This window comes from Aphis gossypii, chromosome 1 (genome assembly GCF_020184175.1).
Source record: "Aphis gossypii isolate Hap1 chromosome 1, ASM2018417v2, whole genome shotgun sequence".
Classification (NCBI taxonomy): domain Eukaryota; kingdom Metazoa; phylum Arthropoda; class Insecta; order Hemiptera; family Aphididae; genus Aphis; species Aphis gossypii.
Window position 1 is genome coordinate 34914328 of NC_065530.1, and position 13281 is coordinate 34927608.

At 25.5% G+C, this 13281-nt stretch overlaps 1 protein-coding gene and 1 non-coding gene across 3 annotated transcripts; one reads left to right on the forward strand and one right to left on the reverse strand.

Annotated features, from left to right (window-relative positions):
* The first annotated feature begins 259 nt into the window (after positions 1 to 259).
* LOC114125704 (5S ribosomal RNA) lies at positions 260 to 378 on the forward strand. Its single transcript, XR_007603620.1, has one exon. It is a non-coding gene; the product is annotated as a 5S ribosomal RNA (ribosomal RNA).
* A 2736-nt stretch (positions 379 to 3114) lies between these two features.
* Positions 3115 to 6968, reverse strand: LOC114129798 (lipoma-preferred partner homolog). 2 transcript variants are annotated; one of them, XM_027994640.2, is made up of 9 exons: positions 6792 to 6968; positions 6399 to 6673; positions 6211 to 6323; positions 5932 to 6145; positions 5659 to 5828; positions 4890 to 5068; positions 4397 to 4517; positions 4164 to 4321; positions 3115 to 3981 (listed from the first exon to the last, which is right to left on the reverse strand). In XM_027994640.2, exons 2-8 carry the CDS (start codon positions 6649 to 6651, stop codon positions 4190 to 4192), a joined length of 1182 nt encoding a protein of 393 aa, XP_027850441.1. In that variant the 5' UTR covers positions 6652 to 6673; positions 6792 to 6968; the 3' UTR covers positions 3115 to 3981; positions 4164 to 4189. The 2 variants fall into 2 exon arrangements, with proteins under 2 accessions (XP_027850441.1, XP_027850440.1); XM_027994639.2 differs by having other exon boundaries at positions 6211 to 6326.
* Positions 6969 to 13281: the final 6313 nt, after the last annotated feature.

Consider the following 13281-nt stretch of genomic DNA (forward strand, 5'->3'; position numbering starts at 1 on the left):
ATTATTCTGAGTTAATAATTTTTTGATAAAAATGGAAGTGAACAGCTTTTTTGGTGGATGAAGCATGATAAATACTCGTTGCTTACCTAAGTATTTTTTTTAATAATTATGAGTTATGAACTTATGACTTTGTATTAATATACATGTCCGTCCAACTTTAGTAAATTGTCCATATTAAAAATAATATATAATATTATTTTTATTGTATAATTTGTAAATGTTTGTTTATCTAAATTTAAGTTAGCACCACAATTCTCTCGCCAACGACCATACCACGTTGAATACACCAGTTCTCGTCCGATCACTGAAGTTAAGCAACGTCGGGCGTAGTTAGTACTTGGATGGGTGACCGCTTGGGAACACTACGTGCCGTTGGCATTTTTTTATTATAATTTACTTTCAAGTAGTTTTATTGCTAAATATTTTTTATTATTTTATTATAAAGAAATGAAGCAAGTTTTCATTTAGAATTTATTCATAATATTATACATAATTTTAATCAATAATTATTATTATACGTCTTATTAAAAACAAACTGAACAATTACATAAATATTTTGATCAAGTAGAATAAACATTTTAAAATTTAATACACTCTAATTTACTTATTTAATATCCCCTTTTACCTAACCATCTAGGTTCTAGCCTCTAAATCTTTAGAAATGTTAATTATTAACGACAAAATAATAATATGTTTGTTCAAAAATAGTAAAATTGAGATTAGGTGTCATAAAAAGCTAACAAGTGATGACTGCAGTGATGTTTAGAGCGATTACCAACTCTTCCTTATTAATACGTCTCTTAAATTCTGACCCCGGATCCTATAATACAAGACGATTTTTTAAGCAGGATAACTAATATATTGTTATGCTCCACACCCGTGGATAGTTATTTCATATTTGCAAATTGTGGTGCTGTTTCTTTGTCTTATAGGTAGTTACTTCGATCACAAAATGTTATAAAGTGTACATACCTACTCAAAATACTGGCCTTATTCAATTCATAAATTCTTTTATTACATAAAAAAAAAACAAATACTTATTGCTAGCCAATATAAATACTTAAAAAAAAAAAGCGGGCAAGTGAGTACCGCTCTGCTGTACATTAGGTGTCGTATGGATCATTATTATATATTATAGGAGTGTTAAATTTGAATCCAATGATAGTTATCATTGTATACGAAAAACGATTCTGAACGAAGATGATTTGTCAGCCTAGGATATAATTTCTAGTGGTTGGTGAAAAAGGTGGTTTAAAAAAACCAGCTTATATTAAAAAATATTTTGAAAATTAAATCACGTAAAGAAAACGCGAATCTTAATAACTGGTAAAATTTTCAAGTATCTACGACTTATACTTTTTGAATAATAACAATATTTAAAATCGTTTGAGGATAAATCGTTATCGTTACGCTATTTCGTTAAAATTTAAAATTCAAACGCACTTAAAATTTTTCCTATAATGATGCTTCGAGTTTTCTCTATAGATACTTGAAGGTAAACTTATGGAAAACTTAGTGTTGTATTTTTAATCCTTAGTTATAAACACAAAAAATTTTATGATTTTTCAACTTCAAATATTTCGCAAATATTCATAATTTTGACGAATTTTCGTCAAAATTTGAACTTCAAATGCTAATAAAAAAAAATTGTGCCTATGTATTCTTATAATTTTTTAATCACTATAAGAATAACATATGAGGAACTTTGTATTAAATTTTCAAGTATTTTGATAGGGCCAAAAAAATTTTATCGACACTTCAAAAATATTTTTTCAGAAAAATTGAAAATTTCAGTTGTCTATAAATAGCTCAAAAAAAGTCAAAATATTTTGAAATTTAAATCACGTAAAGAAAACGCGAATCTTAATAACTGGTAAAATTTTCAAGTATCTACGACTTATACTTTTTGAATAATAACAAATATCAAAAATCGTTTGAGGCTAAACTGTTATTTAACGCGGTTTTTGTAAAAATTTAAATTTCAAACACCCATAAAAATTTTTTGTCTGAATCCGGTAGAGTTTTTTTTACAGATATTTGAAGAAAAATGTATGGAAAACCTTGTACCAAAATTTCAAAACTTAGTTATAAAAGAAAAAAATTTTATGATTTTTCAACTTTAAAATTACTTGCAAATTTTCGCGTTTTCGACAGATTTCGTAAAAATTTGAACTAAAAACGCTTATAAAAAAAAATTGTGACTAACGATTTTTAATTTTTTTTAGCTACATTAAAAACAACTCATAAGGAACCTTGTATTAAATTTTCAAAACTTTTTGGTCATCCAAAAATTTTTTATCGACACTTTAAAAAAATTTCTCAAAAAAATCGAAAATTTCAGTGGTCTATAAATAACTCAAAAAAAGTCAAAATTTTTTGAAAATTTAACTATATACGGATACCACTGACATTAACATTTGGTGAAAATTTCAAGTATTTTCAGTAATTAGTTTTTGAATTACAACCATAAAAAAAAATCGATTTGGTCGAAAACTGGTTTTGCGTAAAAATTGCCGTTTTTTCGTCATTTTTTTTTTGTTTTTCTCGATTTTTTTGAAAACTGTTGGAAAATGTTAACTTTTTACCTCTATAATGCACCAAGGATATTCACTTTTACATCGGAAACCACCCCCATTGTTTGAAATTGGAGCATTATTTCGACTAGTTATGCTGTACACAGACACAAAAAAAAAAAAACAAAAAAAAAAAACATACATCATTGTAAAATCAATACATTCATCACTTCGTTCAGAATCTAAAATTATTTATTATTAACTATAAATCTTATTGTAGTATTTACATTATATAACATATTGACGTTGATTGCATTTTTGTTCTAATCAAGATTAATTGTTTGCAATTCATTTTAAATATTCTTTTTGTTATTTTAATTGTTATATTAATATATGTTGTGTAACTTTCTTGTATGAAAATGTCTAAGCGTATAACGCGAGTCAAATCTTCAAATCACTTCTCACATTTTATGTAAAGACAATAATGCACAATACGATAATAAAATGATGTAAGTTTTATAAATGGCAATGTAGCATCATTGTTTATACTCAATTGTTTTATCAATTATTTAGGTATAATAATACAACAAATTACATGTAATTAATGGTGATTGATATTATATTTATTTTAAATAGCTATTATATCACTTTCTAGGCTACATATATTTTAGTATACCTATAATATATATAAATAATAAGGTATAAAATATGGGACTGTAAGAATAATACCAATAATAGCAGTTAGATAGATTACTACAAACACATTAGTAAATAATCTAATTCAAATAAATAATATATTATGAATTATTAAGTTGACTAAATTAACAAGATGTTAAATACATTTTTGTCATATATCAATATAAAATATATACTGGTAATATGATTACTTAACTTTCAAAAAAAAAGTTTATATTTTAAAATTAATATAAATACAAGTAATGAGTATATTATAATTCAAAAATTGTATTATAAAATTACTATCAGTAATAGACTAGCAAAGAATGTGGTCAACAATTGGAACAATCTTAAAATATAAAAGTATTACTGTAACAATAGTATGGAATGAGAATTATTCATTATGATTAATGACAATTACAATATATAATGGCTAATATAGATAAGAGTAAAAAAAAAAATAATAATAATAATAAAAATAGAAAAGTTAGAAAAAGAAGGAATTATCCAATAATTGCAATAATATGTGTTCTAAAATATTTTAATAATACTAACTTGCTAACTGCAAGTGAAATACCATCAACTAATTTATCAATAATTGTTCAGAAACTTTATATACTTATAAATCATGTCATTAAAACATGATTATACTAATATATTTAAATATAATGGATTAATATGATGGTTATGGTTTTGATGTTTAAATAGCTACAATTTGACTTGCAAATAGTGCTTAATAACTAACTTTGGTAGTCAATCATATACATTAGATTGCTGAGTCCAAATTAGGAATCTGCAACAAAAAAATTAATAAATAATTACAACTAACAAATAATATTATGCTTAAAATGATATAGATGAATTATAAACATTTATTTGTAATAAACTAATAACTAATCAGTTATTTAATCTACTATTAGTTACTAATATTGTATACAATAACTTTTACTGTTTTTTATCTAAAAAAATACTAACATTTTGTTAAACTCTGACATAGTTACTTAAAGCTCAGTAATCATGGTTGATGTTAAAGCTTGAACTCTTTTAGCATTACAACTTTTGCACAATACATGATCATCTAATGGATAACATCCTCTACCTTCAGCTTCTGATCCTAATAAAGTATCACAATCCTAGAAAAAAAAATTCGATAAATTCATGGTAAATTAAAGCAAAAAAAAATTAAAGATTAATTTTTTTATACTAACTTCACATCTATAACATTGCACATGGAAACTTCGATCCAATGCTACAAATCTTACAGTTTCATCTTGACCAACTTCTGGCATAATAGGAAATTGGCATACACTACATTTTGGAGCAAATTTCCTAAGAATAAAAAATGTGTTTATATTAACATTAAATGTTGTTCAATATTTATATGCATATATTTTAAAGTAACAGCAATATTTTTTATTGCTCAATATTTTTTCATTTATTATTCAACTATTTTATTTTTTACAGAAATAGATGATAATAAGAAAACTATTCATAATATAAAAAGTTTAAATTGAGTAGTAAAATTAAGTAAAAATAGTAAAGTATAAATAGTAATATTAAGTAAAAATAATACTAATAGAAAAATATATTAATATTTTCATGTTTAACCCAACGAATCTGCACATTTAATAAATATTCAGTTATTTTTAAAGTTTTGATTATCTATTATTTATGTTTTCCAAAATATACAAGATGTCTTACTTATGGAAGTCATCAATACAATAGATTTGATTGGCTGCATCAATAGTGAAGGGTATACCATCTAATAATGTAGAGCATACAATACATCGGAAACAGTGTGGATGGTATGGGCGTCCTGTGGCTCTAAGAATTCTATCCAAAATTGGTATTTGACAAACAGAACATTTTTCCAGTGTATCCTGAGTACAATACAAAGTAAATGTGAAAATATTTGTTTTAATTTATTATCAAATAAAATTATAATATTTTAATAGTATACACACATTCTACTACCTATATAAAAATAACAATATTTATTTTTTTATAAAAGTAATGAATGATACATTTGAAACAAAGAAAATAAATATAGCTACCAAGATATCTAATAAACATCAAAAATTACTTTACAAATATTAATTTATTTTTAATACATAATTTTAATGATAACTGTTATTTAAATAATCTATATAAGCATAGGTGCCATGTACAGAAACTAATTGTTATTATTACACTAAAAATATTGAAACGCTCAAATTTCTGAATTAACTGAAATTATTATTTAATAGAATATTTTGTCAAATATATTCATTAGAATTTCAATGAAATTTTAGTACACAGTTATTTATCATACTTAGCATTAAGTTGGAAATAATTTACTTTGAAATAGCTATTTACAGGTGATGTTATGTATCAATGTTAAATTAATATTAAATACTACAAGATTACATTATAGTGTAATATTAAACAACACTATATTATTACTTATGATATAATAAATAAAATATGTTACCAAATAACCCTCTTCACAGTATGGCTTGTTATCAATGTGATAAAATGGTTTGCCTTCCAATTGATCTCCACAATGGGTACAGGTGAAACACTTTATATGATATATATTACCCATTGCTGTGCATCCAAGACCTTCTTCCATTACTTTTTCATTGCATTTAGTACAATTCCCTTAATATATAGATATAAATAATAAAGTGGTTATTTTTATTAATAATTATTATAATTAACTTTTAAACATAAATAATATTATATATTATAATAGATAACTTACAATCTAAAGAACTTGCATTGCTATCCAAACTTTTTTTCCCATCGTTGACTGACATTGAATTTACAAGGAGATCAGTTAAAGAATCAACTTCGGTTTCATGTTCACGAGTAGTAATGGATTGTGAAAGACTGCTCATTGAATATGTAGATGATAACTCACTAGGTGGACGAACAGCATTAATAGGCTCATAGATTGATTCATACATTTTTGATGCCTAATAGGAATAATAATTAAAATAAAATTATAGTGATATTTTCTTTTTTATTGTCTATATATTACTTGAGAAGAAGAATTATCAAAATCTTTTGCATCATCTTCGTAACTAACTGCTTTTTGAAGTTCAGAGTAACTAGAACTAACTGGAGATGGAGGACAGTGTATGTTATCTTTACCTACTTTAAATTAATATAATTAATAATTAAAACTAAATTAAAATGGTGTTCAAATAAGTAATAACAATATCAAACCTAATGGTTTTAAGTTGTCATATAATGGATATTGAGCATTTTTATAAGTCGGTTTGCCTGTTTCAGCAATGTTAGAATATATGTTATTGGATTTTTCATGGTAGTTCACATTGCTATAAATGCCTTGGGAAGGTTGTGGCAATTTATGAGTCACTGTATTGTAGTAGGTGGGTTCCGGGGCAGTCAACTCTTCACTCTTATACTTTACTCCAGAAACATTGGCATATAATGGATTAGACGGTTTCTTATACATATTTCTGAGACCAAGGTTTATACTGGACAAACAATAATAAAAACATAATTAGTTATCTTTGTGCCTTGTGGAATTCAATGACAATAAAACGAACGTTAAATTAATAACAAAATATTATTGAGGATGGTCATTATTCTTACCTGGGAAAATGTCTTGTTCACGGTCTCCTGTTTTTAAATATTTTGCTTTTTACACCTTTAGCTCGATCGAATGCAAGTAATTATTTTTTGGAATGTACTTTGTAAGTTTATTAATTTTGGATAACTTAATAATAATGTATTGATGCAAGATTACAATTATTTATAATGAATAATAGTAATAAATTTTATTTTTATTTGATAACGGAATGATATCATCAGAGTGGATAAGCATGATGTCATATTATTATTATTAATTTTGTACCAATTCATGGAGGAAAAAGTGTTGACAATAGAAAATTGGTGGGCTGGTGTGACATTCGTTTATTTTTTCAAATCCGTATCGGTGGATATTTTAATAATTAAGTACCTATACCAGGCTTGCATGCTACCTATCTAATCATAAACATTAAACATTATTCTTATTTAAAAATGAATATAAAAAAAATGCCAAGTTTGATTCTTTACTAACATTAGGTAAGTAGTGTTGTTAAATTAGGGAGCATGTCGAATTAGTACCTACCCAAATGGCTAATATTAAAAAACAAAAGTGTAAATCGGATTATTTTGATCTTAAAGTCAGAGGAGTCGAGATTTAAGTTAAGAGTTAGTTAATCGCAGACAATACCCACGACTATGACAGGTACGTACAGAAAAACATTTTTATGTGGGGGGAGAGGTTTTTAGGCTATAGGTACGTTTCCATACTTTTATAAGAACAAATTCATTGACAGAAAACACTTACTCTATACAAATATACTTAATAATTTTTATTTTTTTAAATGTTGGATATGTACACAATTTCAATCATACGTTACAGCAACAACAAAATATTATAGGTACAAATGTAGGTAGGTATATATAGTTATACTATAGTTAACTGCAGTGTTGGGGAGTAACTTAACTTAAGTTACAAGTTACTGTAACGAAATTATTTTTTAAGTATTTTGATGGAAATTTAATTACATTTTATTGTAAGTAATTTATATGTGATTTGAGTTACCTACTTATTTGTAGTAATTATTACTTAATTACTCATTACTTTATTTGGTTTAATACATGCAGTAAAAAGCAATCTAAAATTATTGACTGTAAAAACTTCTTTTTGCCTTCCTGAACAATTTAAATTTTGCGACTTAAAACAAGTGTGCACCAAGTCATCGATATATTCTGAGGCATATTGAACCAGTACACTGGTTTATAGAACAAAAGAAAATTAAATATTAAAATTGTACCTATACCTTAACGTGACAGTCAATCTTTCTTCTGGTGAAATTGGAACTTGCATATTCGTATGTTGTTTTATTAGATATTTACCAATATGTGAGACCTGAGATCATTGAATAAATAATATTGTTAGTAGGTAAATATATTATGCTGTGGACACGTGTTTCTATTTTCAAAATTATTGTATTATAATTTGTAAGCTAATGTATTAATAACTTACCAGACAATCGAACGACGAGATTGACATACGATAATATTTAAAAAACTCTCCGGGTGTGATCTCAAAGTTAAAAAATTAACTTGAAACTGGCCTTCATCAATCCTTTTCATATACAATAGATACACCCAATATTTTCTCTTAGTGGTAATGTTTTGTTTTAATTTTTGTCTTTTACATAAAGCATATACCCTACACAAACTGCTTCAACATCATCTAAGATTTCCATTTTACAAAACGATGGAGAAAAACTGTTTTTATACTTTACCACAACAGACACAATTTACACAAACCACGTTCTCCACACGACTAATGAAATAATAAGTTCAAGTGACAATGAAAACCTTTCAAATTTGGCGGGTAAATATTCAAAAGCGTTTAAATCGCATGCTATTTAATCTCTTAGTGTGTATACATCCACCAAAGCGGTTTTAAATCGCCGCGTTTTTTAGCTGCGACGCACAGGATTAAACCGCCCCGTGTGAAACCAGCTTAAAAACATAACCATTTAAATCATCATTAGTACCTACCTACTTAATTAATGTGTATATGCATTAATCGTTTGTGTACAATTTCATCAATACTGATGCAATCGAAAACAGCGACTATGTATAAAAAAAAATGTGAACATAAAATAACTACAAGGTATGACTGCCCGTCGGCCCCTGTACACACTTCAACCTAAAAGACTCCCATCAATGAATATAACGCTTACTAACACTCTACCTATTATAATAATCCATTTTCTCGTAAATTATAATATGTAAAGTTTTTATGAATGATAAGCGTTTGCTCGTCATGTACGAATGTACGATATACACACACCCAACATGAATGACTTACATAAATAAACAAAAATTGACTTTCACTTCGATTCCGATTACATCTGACCGGATATTGTAACCGGTGAATACTATTATTATTGTATTAAACCTACGTATATTAACACTCACAATATGATATTATATTATTATTATATTACATTAGGCGATAGTTCCGTTTTGAGTAGTTGCTCTCATGAATGTATGATAACGTATAATGTATGTATTGTAGCAAATAATGATATTATACTACTAATGTATAGGTATATTAGTAGGTATTACTGGTGTTGGCGCGTATTACATTCGTAATTCATGTAATAATAATATTATAAAGAAATCATTGCATTTTGTGAATAAGCTGCACGATTTATGACATGTAAGAGTATAACCGTATAGGTATGTGACACGTATGAATTATATAATGTCTATAAGCGAGAGTAATAAAACTATGAGTTACGTAATTTGGTTTGTGCGCGAAAATTGTCATAAATAAAAAGGATAATTTATTTTGTTGATTATAATTATAATATTAACTTGATGTGCATTTGATGGATTTATTCGATGGAATGTTTGCTTGAAATGTACGTATACCTAATACGATTAATACGATATGTGTTGGTAGGTACAGAATGATTCAAAAGGCATGCTAACCCCCCTTTTTTATCAATAACGGACCTAATTATTCAAAATCTGATGTTTGAATTTTTTGATTTGTTTAATAAAGATCATATTTTCAAACGATTGAGGATGTATTGTATTAGGTACTTGTTTTTACTTATGTGGAGTTATATAGTTCTATTTTTTTAGTTCATTCTAAAAATAAAACGTTCATTTTCTACTGTAAATTATTTAGTGGATTATTTTTTTGAAAATGATACATACCCATCAAAATTTAAACAAGTATAGTATTTTAGTTATTCAACTTTTTGTGATAGGCCCATAATGATAAAGATAAATATAATATAATATATGGCCATATGTGGGGAGGCTTGGCTTTTTAGCGGTTGGTTCTTAACCTTTTTATATTCGCGACTACTTATATAGTTTAAACATTTTTACGTACCATCTGACCATTTTTTTGCTTATTAATAATGTATACGTTTATGTTTTTTTTTTATAAAGGGAGATTTTCTTCGCGTACCACCTATGAGCTTTCCGCATCCCACAGGTTGAGAAGCGCTGGGCTATGGAGATTAATGATTTGAAAAAATGTTAGATAATCTATACATTTGTAATAAAAATGGTCAAATTCTAATAAGTACTATAATAATAATAATACTTTATTAAAATTTTTGTATTTTTGTTAAATTATTTTGAAGGATTATGTTATATTTAACAAAAACATTTTAATAACTGAGAAACTCATCTATTTAATCAAATGTTGAATTAAGTTTATCGACATTTTATAAAACATTATCCACTAAATAATTTACAGAAAAATATTCTCATATAAAAAACATAAGTTACGAGATACTCCAAAATCTAAACAAAAATATCTGAAGAATTAAAAAATATAGTATAGATGGTAATCACATTTGAATACATTCATCGTTAATAGAAAAATCATAATTAGCATGCTTGTTGAATTACTCTGTATACCTATATATATTATATATTATACACATATTTTATTTTCAACTTTGTAAGTGTTTTTATTAATGACATATTTGACGATTAACAATTAATAAAAATATGATGTAAACGGACTAAGAATTAACACAGAAAAAACGAAATACATTTGTTTTGTTGACATTTGACATATCATTTTTGATGTTTATAGCTCTAAAAATCTTTGACCCAAAGTCGTAGCCTCTATCCAGGAGGGGGTTAGGGTTCACACCCGCTCTCCTAAAAATTATAATATTTTATTATTATATTTTCATATTTTATTAGTTATTACATAATATTATAAACATATTTATACTTACTCAAAACCCCTCAAATATTTTGCTGGCTCCAGCTTTGCTTTGACCTATCTATACGTTATATTTGAAATTCTATATAGATAGTTAAATATCTGTCATTTCAATGTTGAGATTCAACAATGTTCATGTTACTTTATAATTATTCATTATCATTTATTGAAAATATCTTTACAAAGACGAAAAACAATCAATAATTGATCTGCTTCTCTCCAAAATTACCATTGCTGTTAATTACATTTTTCAAAATAAAGTAATAATTATTTGTCAAGACTACATCAGTACAAAATAATAATAATAATAATAATTCAATGCTAAGATGTAGGTGTAGACTGTAGACTATAGAAAATATTTTTTAGTATTTTCTATAACAGCTAGTGATGAGAAATTCATTCAATCAGATTCAATGTTGTTGTTGTGATTTCATTTGTCGATATATTTTATCAATTTTAAATATACGGTATAATAATATAAGCAATATCCTTTCACTAATAGATCATTGTTAAATCGATATCATTCTGTTAGTCACAGTTTTGTTATTATTGTGTATTTGTGTCACTATAATATTGTGTTCATGATTCAAAATATTCAAAATATAGTTAAATAATGAATTGAGCATCCCAGATGATATTTTTGGTATACTAAATTGCTAACTGCTATGTAAGTTTTGTAATTTTATAAAATTGTTTTCATAAGAAATTCAATTACCATTTAAATTTAGCAAAATCTAATTGAATAATCCTGTTGAAATATTTATATTTATTATATATTATAGATGTTTCTAGATACAATGAGATAATTTTAATCTTTATTATATTAAATATATATACTTTTTTTCGTATTAATTAGACACTTAGATATCTATTATTAAAATAAAATGTCAGGTTTTCATAGTTTAATAAAAATAAACATTTTAGTCGTACGAAAAATGTAAGTACCTACCTATATAATACATATAAATAGTTAGTATAGATACTGGATCGTAGTGATATATAGATATAGTACATATTCATATATTTGTGTTTGAAAGACACGATAATAATTCATAGTAGACGGTATAGTAGACATTATATAATTTTACCGACATAACTTTTATTTTATATTGAGTTAAATTAGATCGCATTAAAAATATGATACCTAACTATATTTGGTTTAATAAATTAACTACAACTTTATATTTTAATTCGGTAGGCACCTACCTAGTTTAAATTAAATCAATTTAAATTATGCGTTTACATAATTACATAATTTAAAGAATACTTAAAAATAATTTTTTTTTACTTTTTATACAATTTGTTAGAAAATATTTAATGAATGATTTAGAAAAACTATGCTTTGTACTATTTTTTATTTTGTTCTCATTTTTTTGAATCACTAAGCTTTTATTGATTCACAAGAGTGCAATAAATTTATTTAAATATCGAAATTCTTGTTTTTTGATAAGCAATAATCCTTGATTTCATTTTTTTTTTATATTTTATTAATTACTAAGAAAGCAATTATTAAAGATGTATGTTTAATTTATAGTTACGAACATCATCCCAGCCCCACTTATTTCAAATTTTTGAAAATTTTCTTTACCAATATTTAGTATGTAATTTGTATGAATTTGCACGACTGTTTACAAAATTTGTACGATCTTGGATTCCCCGTTATATAGAACAAAAATTATAGGTGGGGTTGGGTTGATGTGATTTCAGCACCACCCAAGATTAAAAATTATCAACTCATTCGTTTAACTACATCATAATTTAGTTCGAAATTGGTATGAATTTTTACATGAGTTTTCAAAATTTGTACGACCATCGTTTGGCGGCAATCGCGAATACTTAAAAAACGTAACTCTACCCTCCGGTAAATTTCAATGTTTTTAAATTTTTGCGGTTGAATCTTTTGTGAATTCCATTCTGATTTGAATTAATTAATCAAAAGTTATTTTATTGCAGCTTGATAAGTCAAAGTATAAAATATAATTTAATGTTATAGGTCAGGTGGTTTATTACTTTATTAGTATATCATGAACTTTATGATTATAATATGAGTATATTAAACTTATACATGTATGTTAGCAGAAATTAATAATTAGATATAGTTTCGTGTAATATTATGTTTAAATGATATATATTCAATTACAATTATTATAATTTTTTATAACTGTTCTCTTATATACTGTTTAAAATGTTTATATATCTGTACTTATTTAATTGAATTTTGCGACGTCAAGAAATTTCACTGAAATATCAATGAGTAAGTTCAGAAAGGAATAGTTCACATTGATTATTTTAAATCGGGTTAGTATTGGGTAT

Bases quoted from the DNA above. Each gene is read 5' to 3' on its own strand.
- LOC114129798 (XM_027994639.2), bottom strand. From the start codon at position 6,651: ATGTATAAGAAACCGTCTAATCCATTATATGCCAATGTTTCTGGAGTA. The intron at 5,069-5,658 runs GTAACATATTTT...TATTGTACTCAG, and splicing joins ACTGTGAAGAGGGTTATTTG to GATACACTGGAAAAATGTTC. The intron at 4,322-4,396 runs GTTAGTATAAAA...TTTTTTTTCTAG, and splicing joins TGCAATGTTATAGATGTGAA to GATTGTGATACTTTATTAGG.